Below are 18,404 nucleotides of genomic sequence, written 5' to 3'. Positions count from 1 at the left end.
GGGAACCAAACCCCAGGCCAGGCCCTCTCCAGGATCAAGTACTCTTAACCCCTGAGCCATCATCTCAGCCCCGTATTACTGTTGTTATTATTTTTATTATTACATTTTGGATTTTTGAGGCAAGGCCCTAGCTGTCTTGGAATTCATTATGTAGATCAGGCTAGTCTCCAACTCACAGAGGTAGGCCTGCCTCTGCCTCCTGAGTGTAGGAACCAAAAGCATGAACCACTATGCCCAGTTATTGTTGTTGTTCTTATTTTATTATTATTATTATTATTAAGACAAGATCTCAAACTGTAGCCCGGGCTAACTTTAAATTCATTGCAATCCTGCTAAATCCAGCTTTCCAAATGCTAGGATTACAGGCATGTGCCACTCTTGAGTGGCAGAGACAAATTACCTTTCGGTATGATTCATGTACAAAAATTAAATGTAATGTGACATGTTCTTACATGTTAGGCACTGACAGAGGGGTGCGTATAGGTTGTCAAAGGCTAGGGAATCTGGGGCAGAGGAGCAGAGTGGCCAGGAACGCAGCAGGAGGGAGCCATCTAAGTGTCAATGGAGCTGTGGCACGCCCTTGGCGATGCTCTCATTAGCCAGTTACAGGAGGAGGGGCGGGGTGACCTGGCGCGGCTGGGACTCCGCGGCCTTTAAACCGGGTTCCCTGTACGCTGCCCTCCGCTTGCCTACTCCGGGGCGTGAGGAGTGCGGAGAGCTTGTTTCTGGGACCTTAGCAAAGGTGAGAAACCCGGGTGCCTCTGAGGGCCGTGAGAGCAGTCTGGGAACTGGAGAGCGGTCGGGCGGGGCGTAAACAAGTCAGGAGAGCAGCTGCCACCGCCTTGCATCCGCCGGCGCGGTGAAAAGCAGCACGAAAGCCTGGCCAGGAAGCGTGTGGGGACCCGGGTTCCCGTGAGCCTCTCCTGCCCTGCAGCCAGGCACGGGCAAGCGCAAGGCAGAGCAGAAGGCCAGTGAGAAAGCTGTAGGAGTTTGGTGGCTGCTCCCGGAGGACCCTGCTAAAAGCTAACCTGCCCCTGGAGACTTGGGGACTCTGCTTCTTGTTACAGACATACTGAGCTCTGCCCCCTTTGTGCCTTAGGCATCCACGCTGCAGCTAAGCTGAAGTTGAGACCCAAACTTTGCCAAAGAAAATGCTAGCCCCCATAGTAAGTATGGGGTGGGGCCGAGGGTGGGCCAGGGATGGGTGTAGTGTTTTAATGTGACTCTTGTCTTCTCCGGTCTGACTTGCTGTTTTGAAGAGAGGAGCTTTGTAGTGAGGGAGCCACACTTCCAACTGCTGCTGGGATCAGGTATCAGCTGTGGGTCAGCTCCATCTGCTGAATGTCAGCTATTGTTGAAGTGGGCTGGTTGGACGCTTCCCTGCTTGAAAACAGTCTTAATAGAAGGCAGAAGAGGCAGGCAAGTTGGGGGTTGGGTTCTCCTATCAAACCAGGATAGGTTCTTGGGGTTGAATGTCTGAAGTTGAATTTGCTGCTGGGCAGTGGGTTTTTCTCTTGTTAGCTGACTCATTTCATGATCATCCGGCAAATCCCCGGCTCTGGCTTTATCTTCCTTTCATCCCTCTATCTCTTTTCTCTTTTCTTTCTGAGTTTTGTTTTGTTTTGAGCCAAGGCCTCAGGTAGCCCAGGCTGGCCTCAAACTTGGTATTTAGTGAGCTCAGTCTTATACTTCTGATGTTCCTGCCCCCACCTCTTGAGTGCTGGAATTATAGGTGTGAGGCCCCTCACACGTTTGTGAGGCCCTCTTGCATGCTAGGCAAGCGCTCTGCCAACTGAGCCACATTCAAACACCAGCCTCTTTGTTAATCCATAATGTCTTGAGATCGGAACTGGGCGAATGTCTTCTTCACTTTAATAGGACTCTATTGACTTGGTTCAGGTAGTAGGTTTTTGCAGACAAGCCACTTGGTATGTTCCAGTTGAGTGGGACTTTTAATAAAGTTCAAATTCATTCTGTTCCCCTGAGTAAAAACATCACTTAAAACTTAACAGTTCTCATAACAGTCATGTAAGTCCAATTCCAGGCTGTGCTTTCAGTTTCTAGTACTGAGAGGTCAGACTGTTTTGTTTTTTGTTTAAAGCCAGGAAAAGCTAAGACCACAGAAGTTAGCACTATAAGTTGCGTATAAAGCTGGAACCCTGCTGAGCCATTAGGAACTGACTGTTGAACAATACATGTGTGCTTCAGCTGTATGTTTTGACTATGTAACTGTGTGTTCTTTGGTTTAACTTTCTTGAAGAAGACAATTTAAGAAACACACTTACGTGTATGTATGTGTGTGTGACATTTGTGTGTTTGTGTATGTGTGTATGTGCTTTGGGGGCATGCATATGCCATGGCAAGCATGTGAAGGTCAGAGAACAGCTATTTGAGTCCTGGGATTTGAACTTGGGTCATCAGGCTTGGCCGCAATTTCCTTTATTTGATGAACCATCTCACTGCCCCCACAGTTTCTAAATTAAAATAATAAAAAATAGATATGCACTAGTTAGAGGCTTATATAGAAGTTATTAAATCTTACTGATTTCTCTCCTTTCAGGCTGAGCAGGGAAACTCATCACTCTTATCCCTGGACTCAGCTCAATATTTATAGTCATCTTATCACCGGGGCTGTATGGTGGCACATCCCTGTCATCCTGCCACTTGGGAGATTGATACAAGAGGATGCAGAGTCGGAGGCTAGCTCGAGCTGCATGGAGAAACCTTGTCTCAAACAGAATAAAACTGAGCTCAGTGGTTAAGAGCACTGTATGCTTTTTCAAAGGGTGTGGATTCAGTTTCCAGCACTCACATGACAGCTCACAACTCACAAGTGATCTGACACCCTTTTCTGGCATCCAAAGGGACCGTACACATGTGATGCCAGACACATGTGCAGTCAAAATACCCTTACACATAAAATAAAAAAGGAGAAACGTTTAAAAAGCAAAACCAAAACCCAAACTAAAAAGGTAGGACTGAGGCAGGAAGCCTGAATAGCTTGCTCTGCAGGGTAGGGGGGAGGAGGCATCAGGAATAGTTCAGCCCAGTTCTCTCCCTGCCCTAATTTTTCTAACTGGATAGGAAGTTTAGATGAAAGCTCCTTTTATCTCCTACCCACTGTATTGCCGAACTTTGGGTGTGTTTCCTGGAAATGAGTACTCGAACAAAAACTAAAACCTAAGCTGTGATATGGAAAGCCAATGTGCCTTTCAGTCCTGAGTCCTGAGTCCAGAGTTCCTTAACTGACTGCTTTCTTCTTTGTTGTTATTATTTTGTTTTGTTTTTGAGACAGCATCTCTATGTAGTCTGGCTGTCCCAGAATTCACTATGTAGACCAGACTGGTCTCAAACTCAAAGAGATCCTCATGCCTCTTCCTCCCAAGCACAGGGATCAAAGGTGTGCGCCACCAAGCCAGGCCTGACTGCTTTCTAATTTGAGCTTGACATCTGGGACTCTCTGTGGAGCTAGTTAGGATGCGAAGGAGAGGGAAGAGGATGCTTCTCAAGTAGAAGATGTTTCCCATCCTTCAGGCTGCATCTTCAGTCCTGAAGCTGAGAGGGGCTGGAGGAGTAGGCAGTGTTCTCCCCAGGCCTCTGATGAAACCCTGTAAGTGCCAGGCCAGATGCTGGTGGAGAGAATCACATCCTTGCCCCTCAGCATGCTGGGCCAGGCTCGATGTTAGGGTAGGCATGGAAAGTGGTCGTACATTTCCCTAGCTCAGCCTGTTTATGATTCTGTCTATGCGAGCTGTAGAACTGGGCATCAAACACACTTGTAATCCTACCACTGGGTAGGTGGCATGCAGAGTTAGAGGCTAGGCTGGGCTATCTAGCAAGATCCCCACCTCAAAAATAAATAAGTAAAATCCACTACCATCAGTACTATATCAACAATGACAAAACAAAACAAACTACCACTAACAAGAGAAACTAAAACAAATCCAAGACCCAACAGAAAAAGCTGGGCCGGCACCATGGAGGCGGGAACAACTCGATCTGCAGGGTGTGAGGGAGGAGGCCCTTGAGAGCTTATCCTTCTACCTTATCTATCACTGACCCTTGAAGCTGGTTTCAGTTAGAAGAGAAGGCCAAAAGTAAAACTGAAACTGGGGCTCAACAAAGTGAGAGGCTGACAGGCGTTCCCTCTGCACCCTATATATACAGCTCTTGTACGTTTTCATCTCCCATTGTCTATTTTACCATTGGAAACTTGGATCCAGGCAGATCTGTGTAGAATATTGCTATGGCTTCTGGATCACCTCTGGGGCCTTGGGTAAGTTCATCTCCACCTTGGAACTCATTTTTATCATCTATAAAGAGATGCTGTTGCCAGGGGTGGTGGCACACACCTTTAATCCCAGCAGATTTTTATGAGTTTGAGGCCAGCCTGGTCTACAAAGAGAGTCAAGGACAACCAGGGCTCTGTCTTAAAAAAAAAAGAAACCCTGTCTTAAAAAAAAAAATGCTGTTATAAGGATTCCAGGTAACTTGTGAATGTCCCCAATAGAGCTTGGTGAGGATATGTGAGTTGGGGGTGGGTTGTTCTGAATGCACAGAGGGGCAGGTTTACCCTGGAGGAGAAGTTTGTGGAAACCAAGTGACGTCTGGGCCTTGCCAAGAATGGATTTTACATTGAGAAGAAAAAAAAATCTGTGGGCAATCAGGGGCTGGACTCAGGACTCAGGACTGAAAGGCACATTGGCTTTCCATATCACAGCTTAGGTTTTAGTTTTTGTTCGAGTACTCATTTCCAGGAAACAAACCCAAAGTTCGGCAATACCAGGGTTTGGTGCTGGTGAGCTAGGATGGGCAGGCAAATTTTACTTCTTTCTCCAGGATGCTTGGGGCATTCGTGCTTCTGAGGCTATCTGCCTGCTGGAGTTGCCACTGGCTCTCCCTAACTGACTGGGTGGCCTGGGCAGGGCTATAAGGGAAGGGTAATGTGTCAGACCAGGTCTTGCCTACTCTTTTTTTGGGCCAGAGGCAGGGAGGTCAGGGCTGCCAGGCTCTTTCTTGTTCTTCAGTACCCTTCCCCTGCACCCACCTAGCCTACAGCCCAGGCTGGCATTTTCCTTATCAATTTAAGTGGTTTTACAGCATTCAGCCATTCTCACAATTATTTCTTACAGGAGCCCTGATGGATAGGTATTAACAGTTCCCATTGACCAGAAGGTTCCCAGAGATGGACTCCAGAAACTTTTCCCAGTTTCCAAAGGTGACTGGTGCGTTTCTCTGATCAGCAGCCCCTGGTTGCCCATAGATTTTCTTTTCTTCTCAATGTAAAATCCATTCTTGGCAAGGCCCAGACTTCACTTGGTTTCCACAAACTTCCAGACCTTTTTCTCATTTCAAAGATGAAAGGCATGGTCAGGAATAGGGAGAATTCTCTCCAGCTGGGTTTCACAAGTATCACAATGTCCTCAACTGTTTCTGGATGAAAATAAACTGACAGCATCCAGCCATAGTGGCTGTAGAAGCTGCTGATTCCTGAACATTTCCTCTGTGCGAGTCATGTTTATAAAACAGTGTGCACACTCACATGCATGCACTGTGCATTGGGTGCTGTCTCTCTTTCATTTTTTATTTTATTTTATTTTGTTTTACGTGTGAGTGTTCTGACTTCTTATGTCTGTGTACTTACTATGTGTGGGAAGAGGGCTTTGGATTCCCCGGGACTTGAGTTAGAGATGGTTGTGAGCTGCCATGTATGTGCTGGGAATCAAACCTGTGCCCTCTGGAAGAGCAGCCAGTGCACTGAGGCATCTCTCCAGCCTCTACCCCCCCCCCTTTTTTTGAGGGGGTGGGAGAGACAGGCGAGTTTCTTGCTTGTCTGGAGATCCTCAGTTAGGCTTTACTGGCTGGCTTTGGGCCATAATGCATGTGTGGAGACCTGAGAACTGCTTTTAGGAATTATTTTTCACCTTCTACTTTGTTGAGGTGAGGTCTGTCTTGTTTCTGCCACTATGCAGCGGTAGCTGGCCCATAGGCTCCTTGGCATGTTTTCTCTTTCTGCCTTCTTCTCAGTGTTAAGAGTGCTGGGCTCAGATGTATGCCACCCCTTCCTGGTTTTTACATAGGTTCTAGACCTACATGAACTTGGGTCATTTGCACAGCAAATGCTTTTACTAATTCCCTTTTACTAATTAGCTTCCCCCCGCCCCCGCTTTTTTTTTTTTTTTTTTTTTTTCAGGATCTCTGTATAGCTCTGGGTAGCCTGGAACTCACAGAGATCCACTGACTCCCTCTGCCCCAGATGATAGGATCAAAGGTTTGTATTGCCACCACACCACACCACACCACACCACACCACACCACACCACACCACACCACACCACACCACACCACACCACACCACACCACACCACACCAGCTGCGGCTGGCTGTGGTTTCTTCTTCGTTTTCTTCTTCTTTTTCTTTTTTTTTGGTTTTTTGAAACAGAGTTTCTCTGTGTAGCCCTGGCTGCCCTTGAACTTACTATGTAGACCATGCTGGCCTTGAACTCACATCGATCTGCCTCTGCCTCTTGAGTGCTGGAATTAAAAGCCTGCGCCACCACCACCTCCTTTTTTTTTTTTTTTTTTTTAAACTGGGTTCTTGGGATCAAATTCAGACCTTTGTGCTTACGTGGCAAACCCTTTACCTATTGAGCTGTTTCCTCCTCCACCTACTTTTATAGTTATTAACTTATTTAATCTTAAAGAGAAACCTCCAAATCAGGTGCTATGTATAACTGTACTTATTTTATGGCTGAGAAGACTGAGGCCCAGGGACAGTTTGGGTAAATGTGTCCAGGGCTCTACAGTAAGTACCTGAGCCTTGGTTTGAACACACAGCCCTAAGCATCACCACTGTGCTGTTTCTGAATATTAAATTCAGCTTGAGTTAAACAGAGCCATCAGTGGCCAAGCCTGTAGTACTTCATGTCTGTAATCTAGCCAAATAGTTCATGCCTGCTGAGGCACTAAATGACTTGCACATTTAAATGACCATTACTGAATAAAAAACTGGTGATTAGTTGAGTGGGGAAAGATAAATAGAAATGTGAGTAAATCGTACAAAAAAATAAATGAATTGTTGGCTCAAACAATCCCTCCCAACAATTTAAACATAATTCTCACATATCCTGGAGAAATTTAAATTTTTAAATAGTTCAAACCAAGCAGTTTACTCCATATTGGTCTAGAGGTAACAGTTTTTGTCCTTGGAACAGTATTGCTGATACAACTCTTTACTACACCAGCCACACTATTTAAATACCATTACCCTTTTGGAAAAGCCAGTTGGCTGCTTTCAAGCGGGCCCAGCCTGGATTTCTCACTGTCTGTCATAGCCTGCCTGTGCCATCAATGTCTTGCCTGCTTCTTCCAGTGTCCTATGTATGGCCTCTTCCCAGTGTAGCAGTCAGGATTCCCGTTTAGATCCCTGCTCTGGGGCAAGCCTGTCATGCATCCCACACCTTGATGTTGGCTGCTGTCAGTCAAAATCAGAGGGAAAGGCTTTCTGTTGTCTACGGGTGATAACCTGCCTTCTTCCTCCCTTGCTGTGGCAGCTTTGAGCCTCCAGACGACCACTGTCTCTTGTCATGTGTTCTAAGCCAGCCATGCTAAAAAGAAATACTTAAAATGTTACATTCATTTTATATATTTATTTTATCCTCCATCTTCCACCTCTCTCTGAGCCTGGGTACTATGGCACATGTGTGGAAGCCAGACAGCCTCTAGGAGCCGATACTTTTTTTCCATAATGGGGTCTGGGGATTGAACTCGGGCCATCAGGTTTTCATGACAAGTTTTTTAGCCATTGAGTCATCTTTCCATAATGTAATCCATTGATTTTTGTGGAGTCTCAATGTGGTTTCTCCATTCCCCTGATTCTAAATTGACTACCTAGAGTTGAGCATGGTGGCACACACTTATAATCTTAGAATTAAGACGACGCAGGAGAATTACCGTGAGGTTATCTGGAACTACCAAGTGAGACTCTGTCACAAACCAACCCACCCATCCACCCACCCATCCAGGGGCTGGAGAAGTGGCTAGAAGAAGCTAAGAGCACTTGCTGCTCTTTCAGAGGACCCAGGTTCTCAGCACCCGTACAGCTCACCACTGCTGTAACTCCTGTTCAAGGGGATCTGCTGCCCTTTTCTGGCCTCTGAAGGCTTTTGGCATGTATATGTACACAGGCATACATACAGGCCAAACACTCATACATATAAAATAAAAATAAATAAACTTAGTTACTTCCTCCCCCATTCAAATAAAACTGAAACATAGATACACATTTATTTGAACAATTTTTTTTTTTTTTTTTTTTTTTTGAGACAGGATTTCTTTGTATGGCTCTGGCTGTCCTGGAACTTGCTCTGTTTGTTTGTTTGTTTTTGTTGTTGTTTTGTTTTGTTTCGTTTTTGTTTTGTTTTTTTCAAGTCAAGGTTTCTTTATGTAGTCTGGACTCTATTTGTAGACCAGGCTGGCCTCAAACTCAGAGATATACCTGTCTCTGCCTCCCAAGTGCTGGAATTAAAGGCATGCATCACCACTGCCCAGTTATTTAAACAATTAAAAAAATAGAAAATTAATGCAAAATTAATATTCCCAATTGAGACAGTTTCCTGAGGGTTTGGTAACAGATGGTGTCTACATTTTTCAATAAAAAAATGGAATATTCGGTAAGTGAGCATGTTCTCATTTAATATTTTTTCTTAAATAATAAGATGGGGGAGATGGCACAGTCCACAATGCTCTTGCTGTAAGCTGAAGGCCTGACTTCAGATTCCCAGAGCCCACATAAAAAATGGGGCCCATGGCACATGACTGCAGTCTCAGCACTGGGGAAAGAATCCCCGGAGCTTATGGGCTGCCAGCCTAGCTGAATCAGTGAGCTCCAGGTTCGGTGAGAGGCCCAGCCTCAGAATATAAGGTAGAAAGCAGCTGAGGAGGAAGCCTGATGCTGACCTCTGGCCTCTACACACATGAACACACACATAGACACTCAGATGAACATATACACATAAACACACACACAGAGACATATAAAACATACATGAACACATACACATATGAATAACATACACACAACATACACATGAACATACACATTAAACACACAAATGAACACATACACATATGAGCACACACATGAACACATGGACGCACACGTGAACATTCACAGAGATACTCTGAACACTTAACACATGTGGTCTCTCAACATACAAATTTTTTTTTACACACAAATCCTTAAAGATTTTATTTTCAAAGTAATTTATAGGAAAAAAAATTCAAATAGTCAAGTAATAAAATATAAGAATTCCCAAATTTCTATCAGTCACTGTAGGGAGTAGCCAATAGTTTGGCATATTCTCCTCAGATCATGCATGATATATAATGCATTTTAATTACAAGTATATAAAACTTTACATTAAGCAGAAATAAAATAATAATGTCTTTTTAGGGGGAGATGGTGATTCTGGCAGTCAAATCCAGGACCTGAGGCATGCTAGGCAAGTGCCCTACCACTGAGTTACACCCTCAACCCTGATCACGTCTTTCAACTTCCGTTTTTGGTGAGACGGGCATTTTTTGAGATTGGGTCTCATGAAGTCCAGGCTGGCCTCCAACTTACTGGGGATGACCTTGGACTTCTGCTCTTCCTGACTTTACTTCCCAGATGCTGGGATGACAGGCACGCACCACCACATTTGGTTTTATGCAGTGCTGAGGATTGAGCCAATGGCTTTGTACCTGCTAGACAGGTGCCCTATCAGCGAAGCCATGTCCCAGCCTTCAACTTGCTTTCTTTTTCTTTTTTTCTCTTCCTTTTTCCTCCTCCTTTTCCTCCTCCTCCTCTTCTTTGTTTCTTTATGTAGCTCTGGCTATCCTGTAACTCACGAGATCTACCTGCCTCTGCCTCCTGAGTGCTAGGACTAAAGGTGTGTACTACCATGTCTGGCTTCAGCTTGCTTTTTTGAAAGTAATGTTTATTGTTTCTATGCCTGCTCACGTAAATTCACATGGTTCTCTTCAATGATTATGAACACACAGAGGCATCAATACATCCTATACATGTATGTATATGTTTAATCTGCTCTTTATGAGGTAATTGGAGTTGTTTTTCAAATGAATTTTAGAGGCCAGAAATTCCTCAACTTGCTTGCTCTGCAGACCTCTTTTGTGGGAAATAAAAGTGCTGTGTTCTGGAATCCTGTGGGCACATAGTATCAGCTTTGTCACTGTTCCTATCTGTGTTGTGTAGAGTACTGTGACGGCTTGGGGTTTCCTGTGCCCCATTCTGGAAAAGGCAGCCCTGTTCCTGCATCTGAGAGGTTTCTCTGCTAATTTAATCCATGTTCCCTGTGCAGAATCCAACAACATTCAGTTGGGTTCCTGGGATCACTGTGGGTCCTTTTATAACAGAGATTTATTGATCCCACTGAGTGAGAATAAAAATCACAGTCTGTTTTGTAGCCCAGTTATATTTTTAAATTTCCCTTGTAGCCTCTGTACTTTCATAGTTCTCTTATCAAATGGTCCCAGATACTTCCATAGTACAGAATATAATGCTCCAGGGTATATCAGGAAGTTTAGAGGATGTTCTCCAACATCCTGTAGAAGGTTATCGAAGGTTCTCAGAGGCCGAAACTGAAAGAGCCATTCCCCTTGTTCTTCCAGGGTCAGGATGGGATTTGGCTGAGGAATTTTTCTGTGGCTGGGGAGGGACTACCTGTTTCCACTGGGGCCATTCATTTTTCCAGTGTCCCAATTCCTTACAATGAGCACATTGGTCCTTTTGTGGAGGATTTTTCTTTTTCTTGTAGGTGGCTTATCCAGGACTGAAAGTGCCAGGAGCATGCAGTACTGCTACAGTGGTCCCATTTATTTATTTTTATTAGCAAATCTTCCTTGCTGTTTCTATTGTCAAACACTTTTTGGGCTTTTTCTAGTAGGTCTTGTCAAAGGCCATCTTCTATAGGTCAGGGTAAACTGAGGCGGGGCGTAGAGTCAGTGACTGATCACTCAGCAGACTTTTTTTCCTGAGGGAATAAAGCTTCATTCACTGTGGCCAGTACTTCCTGTGGCCAGTGAAAAACCCTTTTGATTTACTGGGGCCAGTATGCCCTGTGGCTAATGAAAAACTCTCTTGTTTTACTGGGGCTGGTGAAATAGGAAAAGAAAAGGGGGAGAGAATCCCCCCCTACACTTGATAATGAAACAAGCTTCTACAAGCTCCAACAACTTCATACATAAACATACATATAGCTTATATATCCCAGCAAAATCTTCCAAGCTGTACAAAAATCATAATGTGGTTTCATTCTATTTTTCTTCTCTCTCTCTCTCTCTCTCTCTTCCTTTTTCTCCCCCCAAGACAAGGTTTTTCCGTGTAGCCTTGGCTGTTCTGGACTCACTCTGTAGACAAGGCTGTCCTCAAATTCACAGATATCCACCTGCCTCTGCCTCCTCATGCTGGGATTACAAATGTGCACCACAGTGCTCAGCTACCATTCTATTTTTCTTTATGGCTGTAGCCATTTCCCTCATCCCATCCCAATCCTACCGTTCTTCCCTCTTTTCCTCTCATGTCCTTCCCCAAGTCTACTGATAGGGGAAGTCCTCCCCTTCCCTCTGACCCTAGCCTATCAGGACTGGCTGCATTGTCTTCCTGTAGCCTGGTAAGGCTGCTCCTCCATCAGGGAGAGGTGATTGAAGTACCAGACATGGAGTTCATATCAGAGACAGTCCCTGTTCCATTACTAGGGAACCCACTTGGAGACTGAGATGCCATGTGCTACATCTGAGCAGGGGTTCTAGATTATCTCCATGCATGGTCCTTGGTTGGAGTATCAGTCTCAGAAAAGACCCCTGTGCCCAGATTTTTTTTTGTTCTGTTGCTCTCTTTGTGGAGCTCCTGTCCCCTCCAGGTCTTTCTGTCTTCCCCTTCTTTCATAAGATTCCCTGAACTCTGCCCAAAGTTTGGATATGAGTCTCAGCATCTGCTTTGATACCCTGCTGGGTAGAGTCTTTCAGAGGCCCTCTGTGGTAGGCTCCTGCCCTGTTCCCTGTTTTCTCCCTCTTTTGATGTCCATCCAGTTTGCCTTTCTGAATGAGGATTGATCATCTTGCCCAGGGTTCTCCTTCTTGCTTAACTGTTTTAGGTGTACAGATGTTAGTGTGTTTATCCTATATTATATGTCTAATATCCATTTTTAAGTGAGTATATACCATGTGTGTCTTTCTGCTTCTGGGATACCTCACTCAGGATGATCTTTTCTAGCTCCTACCATTTGCCTGTGAATTTCATGATTTCCTTGTTTTTAATTGCTGAGTAGTATTCCATTGTGTAAATGTACCACAATTTCGGTATCCATTCTTCAGTTGAGGGACATCTGTGTTGTTTCTAGATTCTGGCTATTATGAATAAAGCTGCTACGAACATGTTTGAACAAATGTCCTTTACAGAACTTGAAAGAACAATTCTCAATTTCATATGGAAAAACAAAAACCCAGAACTGCTAAAACAATCCTGTACAACAACAGATCATCTGGAGATCTCTCCATCCCTGATCTCAAGCTGTACTACAGAGCAATAGTAATAAAAACTGCATGGTACTGGCATAGAAACAGAATGGTGGATCAATGGATAGAAGACCCAGAAATAAACCCACATACCAACAGATACTTGATTTTTGACAAAGAAGCCAAAACCATACAATGAAAAAAAGACAGCATCTTCAACAAATGGTGCTGGTGTAACTGGATGTCTACACGTAGAAAATGCAAATAGATCCATATTTATCACCCTGCACAAAACTAAAATCCAAGTGGATCAAAGACTGCAACATAAAACAGACACACTAAATCTGTTAGAAGAAAAAGTGGGGAAGAGCCTTGAACTCATTGGCACAGGCAGCAACTTCCTGAACAGAACATCAACAGCACAGGCTCTAAGAGCAACAATCAATAAATGGGACCTCGTGAACTGAAAAGCTTTTGTAAAGCAAAGGACACGGTCATCAGAACAAAACAACAGCCTACAGACTGGGAAAGGATCTTTACCAACCCTATATCTGACAAATGGCAAATATCCAGAATATATAAAGAACTCAAGAAGTTAAAAAGCAACAAATCAAGTAATCCAATTTAAAAAAATGGGGTACAGAGCTAAACACAGAATTCTCAATTGAGTATCGAATGGCAGAGAAACACTTAAAGAAATGCTCAATGTCCTTAGTCATCAGCGAAATGCAAATCAAAATGACCTTACGATTTTACCTTACACCCATCAGAATGGCTAAGATCAAAAACTCAGGTGACAGCACATGCTGGAGAGGATGTGGAGAAAGGGGAACCCTCCTTCATTGCTGGTGGGAATGTAAATTTATATACAACCACTTTGGAAATCAATCTGGTGCTTTCTCAGACAGTTAGGAATAGTGCTTCCTCAAGATCCAGCTATACCACGCCTAGGCATATATCCAGTTTATTGTTTTAAGACTTAGTTTATTTTTAATAGTGTGTGTGTCTTTGTGTGGGTATGTGATGTGAGCTGCCTGATGTGGGTGCTTGGGATCAAACTTGGGTCACCTGCACAAACTATGTACTCTTAATCGCTGAGCCACCTTTTCAGCCCCTTTAGTTTTTTTTTTAAACTATTATTTATGTGTGTGGTGTGTTTGTATCCTTCCAAGGCCAGAAGATAAGGTAATGTTTAAAAACTTGCTCCATTTCAAACTGAGTTACTGTGTGAAAAAAGGAAAACCTAGGAGCTAGCAGGACCTTATTCTTAGCCTAAGGATTGTTAAGCATAGGGTGTTTGGACCCTGACCCATCAGCAGCTGAATCTTGATGGCAATCTAAGAGGAAAATGATCTTAGAGTCACCTGGTTCATTTCCAAAAAATTGTTTTTCCTTCCCCTGATTGTGTAATTATTATCTTAAAATATTAACCAGACACTCATTCTGCTTCTGTAATCTCATTTAACTGCTGCTTGCTCAAAAACAAACAAAAATCCAAACAACAACAACAAAACCATGATAATGCCTCATGTAGCAAAAGAAATTCCTAGAGTAGAGACAATTGTGGTTTGTACCTTTAAAAATTTCACAGAACTTCAGAATAATCTTGTTTCTTTGGTGTTGAAAACATTTCTTTTCTTTTTTTTTTTTTGTTTTTTTTTTTTTTTTGAGACAGATCTTTGGCCTGGAGTGGACTGCCAGTTATGCTTGATAGCTTGGATAGCAAACTCAAGGGATTTTCCCTTCTCCATCTCTCTTCCTTAGAGCTGATATTGCTCTAAGGAACAATCAATAAATGGGACCTCACCGTGTCCGACTTTTTCATGTGTGTGCCAGGGATTAAATGCATGTCAAGCAAAGCAAGCGCCTTACTACTGAGATATCTCCCAGAACACTTTAGGATTTTCAGGCTACAGAGTCTCTGCTGCAACAACCCGGCTGTTTCAGAGAGAGAGAGAACAGTTACTTACAAAGTATGTAAAAACCTTGTTACGTGCAGGTCAGGGCCTTTGGAGTCCAGAACACTGTCAGATCCCTGAAGCTGGAGTTACAGCCAGCTGTGAGCTGCCTGCTGGGAGTGCTGGAAACAGACACTGGGTTACCTGCAGGAGCAGTAGGCACTCTGAACCACAGAGTCATATCTCTAGTTCCTTATTATTACTACTTCTTGTGTTTTGTTTTGCTTTTGAAACAGGGTCTCATTATGTAGTCCTGGTTGGCCTGGAGCTCACTATGTAGAACAGGCTGGCCTTGAACTCGCAGAGATCCACCTGCCTTTGCTGGGATTAAAGGTGTGTAGCACTAGACTCGTCTAAGTTTTATTTTTAATAATGTGTACCCTAACCAGGCAATAACATGTGGAGGATAATAAGTTCAGTTAAAACAGCAGAAAGAGGGCAGGCTGCCGTGATGCACACTGGAAGCTCTAGTTGGGAGGTGGGCGTGGGAAAACAGTACAAAGTTGTCCTCAGCTACATAGCAAGTTCCAGGCCAGCCTGGGCTAAGTGAGACCCTGTCTCAAAACCAAAACAAAACAAAATCCCAAATTTAATAGTTTACCCCTTAAACTTTTGCATTTTATAAACACAGGTGAACTGCCACCCCAGGCAAGGTACAGAACACTCACAGCCTTAAGTCCATTGGGTGACAAAGCAGAGGTTCATAACTGAGTCACAGTGCTGAGGATAAGGGACTGTTGAATGCTCAGTCCTAAATCGGACATCTATATCACTCACTCCAAGGACCAGGGAACATTGAGGAAGATGGGGTGAAAGACTGTAAAAGCCAGAGCATGGGGAGGAGTTCTGGGGAGCATTGTCTAGGCTATGACATGGCCGTTGCATTATGCATGCCATGAACATACAGTAGCCATGACCCCCTCCCTGCATGAGACCTGTTCAAAATGAAGACATGAAAATAGGAAAGGACCAGCTGAGATGATAAACGGGGTCATCGGGAAAGGGGAAAAGACAGGAGAGAATGGTGGGGGTGGGGAATGTGATTACATTACATTTGTATACAAGGAAGAAACTAAGAAAGAAAAGTATAGAACAGCACAGTTTAATGACCCTAATAGCCCCCATGCTTTTTTCTTGTGATGCTTCTCCCCACCCCAGTCCCTCAGGATTGCTGATCAGTTTTCTGTCCTATATTTATGTCAACTTTGGAATGCCATATAAAGAAAATTAATACAGTGTGGAGCTTTGGGAGTATGACTTTTTATTTATTATTTTGTAAATAACTAAATATTCTGTAGGCCAGAGTGTTACATTTTAAATGAAATTTTTTTGTCACTGTAATAAGGTGTTTTTTTGGTGGGTGGGGGGGGGGGTGAGGAAAGAGGTTTGAGACAGGGTCTCACTATGTGGCCAGGCTAGCACAGAAGTCATTTAAAAAGCATTTACTTGTTTTCTGTGCATGAGCATTTTAACTGCATTTATATGTGTGTGCCATATGCGTGCCTACTGCCAGAGGGAGGGCAGAAAAGGGCAGTAGGTTTCCCTGGACTGGAGTTAGACACTTTGTGAGTGCTAGGAATTGAACCTGGGTCTTCTGTAAGAGCACTCAGTGTTCTTAATTGCGGAGCCATTTCTTTCTTTTTGTTTTTCTTTTCTTTCTTTCTTTCTTTCTTTCTTTCTTTCTTTCTTTCTTTCTTTTTTTTTGTTTTTGTTTTTTGAGACACGGTTTCTCAGTGTAGCCCTGGCTGTCCCTGAAACTGACTCTGTAGACCAGGCTGGCTTCAAACTCATGAGATCCACCTGCTTCTGCCCCCTGAGTGCTGGGATTAAAGGTGTGCACCACCATTTCTTTAGTCCTAACCTACGTCATTCTGACTCGGTTCCTTGAGCGAGAGTTCAGTAATTAGCACTAAACAGACAAAGCTAAGAGACATTTTAGGTTTGCAGTTTTTTTCTTGTTTGTTTGTTTTTAAAGATTTATTTATTTATACAACATTCTGCCTGTACATTAGCACTTACTATAGATGGTTTTGAGCCATGATGTGGTTGCTGGGAATTGAACTCAGGACCTTTGGAAGAACAGCGAGTGTTCTTAACCCTGAGCCATCTCTCCAGCCCTGCTTTTTGGTTTTTTGAGAGAGGGTTTTTCTGTGTAGCCTTGGCTGTCCTGGACTCACTTTGTAAACCAAGCTGGCCTTGAACTCACACAGATCCGTCTGCCACTGCCTCCCTGGGTGCTAGTATTTCTGTCATGGACCACCACACCCAGTGCAGTAAGCACTCTTAACTGCTGAGCCATCTCTCCAGCCCTCATTTTGCAGTGTTTAATTATGGCACGCTTAGATCTTGGGGTGAGGGTGAGGATGGGGGGTGTGGCATGTTCCCTCATGGCCTTGGGAGATGAACCAGCAGTAGATCTGCAGGGTCTGCGTCCAATGGGCCTGCCTACTGCAGCTGATCCCTTCTCGACCCAGCTGACTGGTCTCAAGCTTTCACGCCATTGCTAATAGTCCTGTTCTTGGTTTTCAGCCAGAACCCAAGCCTGGAGACCTGATTGAGATTTTCCGCCCTCTCTACAGACACTGGGCCATCTATGTGGGTGATGGATATGTGATCCACCTGGCTCCCCCAAGTAAGAACACCAGGTCTTCCTTGCGATGGGCTTAGAAACTGGAAAAGGATGTGAGGAGCTGTGTGCAACAGGTGGCCCCTGCGTCTCCACGATTCTTCATTGGCCATTTGTTTCTGCGTTTATACGATGGCAGTCTGATGTGCCAGGATGGCTTCTGAGCTTTGTTCTTTAGACTCTACTGTGAAAGCCCCTCAAGGTGTGTGTGGCCAGGCCCCACCCCTGAGGACCTCCATTTGTCAGGCTCCACCCACAGAACACTCTAGTGGCTGGATTCAGCCGCTCTAGATGTAGGTGGCCAAGCTCTGCTCTACAGAGTAAAAAGCCCAAGTTCAGATCCTGAATCCCACCGATCCCCACCCTGGAAAGCTACTCACCCCAACCCCCCTCAAAGAAAACCTATGTAAGGCTTGTTTTCTCAGTTCCCTGCTGCTTTTCATCCAAGTAGGGGCAGCCACCCTCCTGGGTTTTCCCCTCTCAATAAATCTCTCATATGAGATTTGTTGTGCGGTGTGACTTTGTAGTATTCCTTGGTTCCCAATTGCCAAGGAAACCTTTCCCAGCAGAGTTGCAACACTTCCTCTGGGGAAACCTTTTCTGGCTGGAGCAGAGCTGTTACACTTGCTTTGGGGAAACCTTGCCTGAGCAGAGCTGTAACACTTCCATTATGGAAGCCTTTTTTTTTTTCCACCTCAGAACTGTAGCACTTACATTTGGTGCTGTAACTTGGATAGGCTCTCCTGATGCCTGTGCTCCCTCTGGGGGCCTGAGCCATATTGGAACCTTATCCCTCATCTCCAGTCAACCCACAACAGACTCATCTTTCAGTTCACCAATTGCTCAGCACCCCATTCACCAGTGACAGTTAGGTAAGTTTCCCCGTTGGTCACTGTAAACACGTCCTGAGAGTAAGGAAGTGACTCTTGTGTGCCTGGCACCCCTCTGGTCCTCTTGGAGGTGGAGGTATTTCCAGGCATGGTCTTTAAAGCTATGTAGTTTTCTCTCTTTTTCTTGAGACCCATTGAGTTTAACCAGAGTCCTCTGTGTGACCTTGGACTTGGAATTATCTGAGGGACTCTGGTGGGATTATCAGTAGGTACAGACTGTACCTACTAGAATCCGTCAATAGCCAATAGTTCATCAGAGAGGGGTAGAGACTTGTGAGTCCCTCATCAATCCATGAGAGACTGTTAATAGACTCAGTCCTATGTCAGGCCTGTTTTAGACAGCCATACATAGCGGTTGTCAATTATTATTATTATTATTATTATTATTATTATTATTATTATTATTATTATTATT

General features: G+C 44.2%; 1 protein-coding gene across 3 annotated transcripts in view; it reads left to right on the top strand.

The window, feature by feature from the left end:
• Positions 1-608: 608 nt before the first annotated feature.
• LOC129679372 (phospholipase A and acyltransferase 3) overlaps positions 609-18,404 on the top strand; it is a 31,013-nt gene continuing 13,217 nt past the window's right edge. The window contains exons 1-3 of one of the 3 annotated variants that reach the window (XM_055610484.1): positions 609-742; positions 1,100-1,166; positions 17,003-17,105. In XM_055610484.1, coding sequence (XP_055466459.1) covers positions 1,152-1,166; positions 17,003-17,105 — 118 coding nt within the window. In that variant the 5' untranslated portion in view covers positions 609-742; positions 1,100-1,151. Of the gene's footprint in view, positions 743-879; positions 1,167-4,170; positions 4,277-17,002; positions 17,106-18,404 lie in introns of those variants that run through there. The other 2 variants (XM_055610485.1, XM_055610483.1) reach the window with 2 other exon arrangements.

This window comes from Psammomys obesus, unplaced genomic scaffold, assembly GCF_907164565.1.
Source record: "Psammomys obesus unplaced genomic scaffold, mPsaObe1.curated_primary_1811, whole genome shotgun sequence".
Taxonomy (NCBI): Eukaryota; Metazoa; Chordata; class Mammalia; order Rodentia; family Muridae; genus Psammomys; species Psammomys obesus.
The sequence above is the reverse complement of the archived record's forward strand: the minus strand, read 5'-3'. Positions and strand labels throughout refer to the sequence as shown.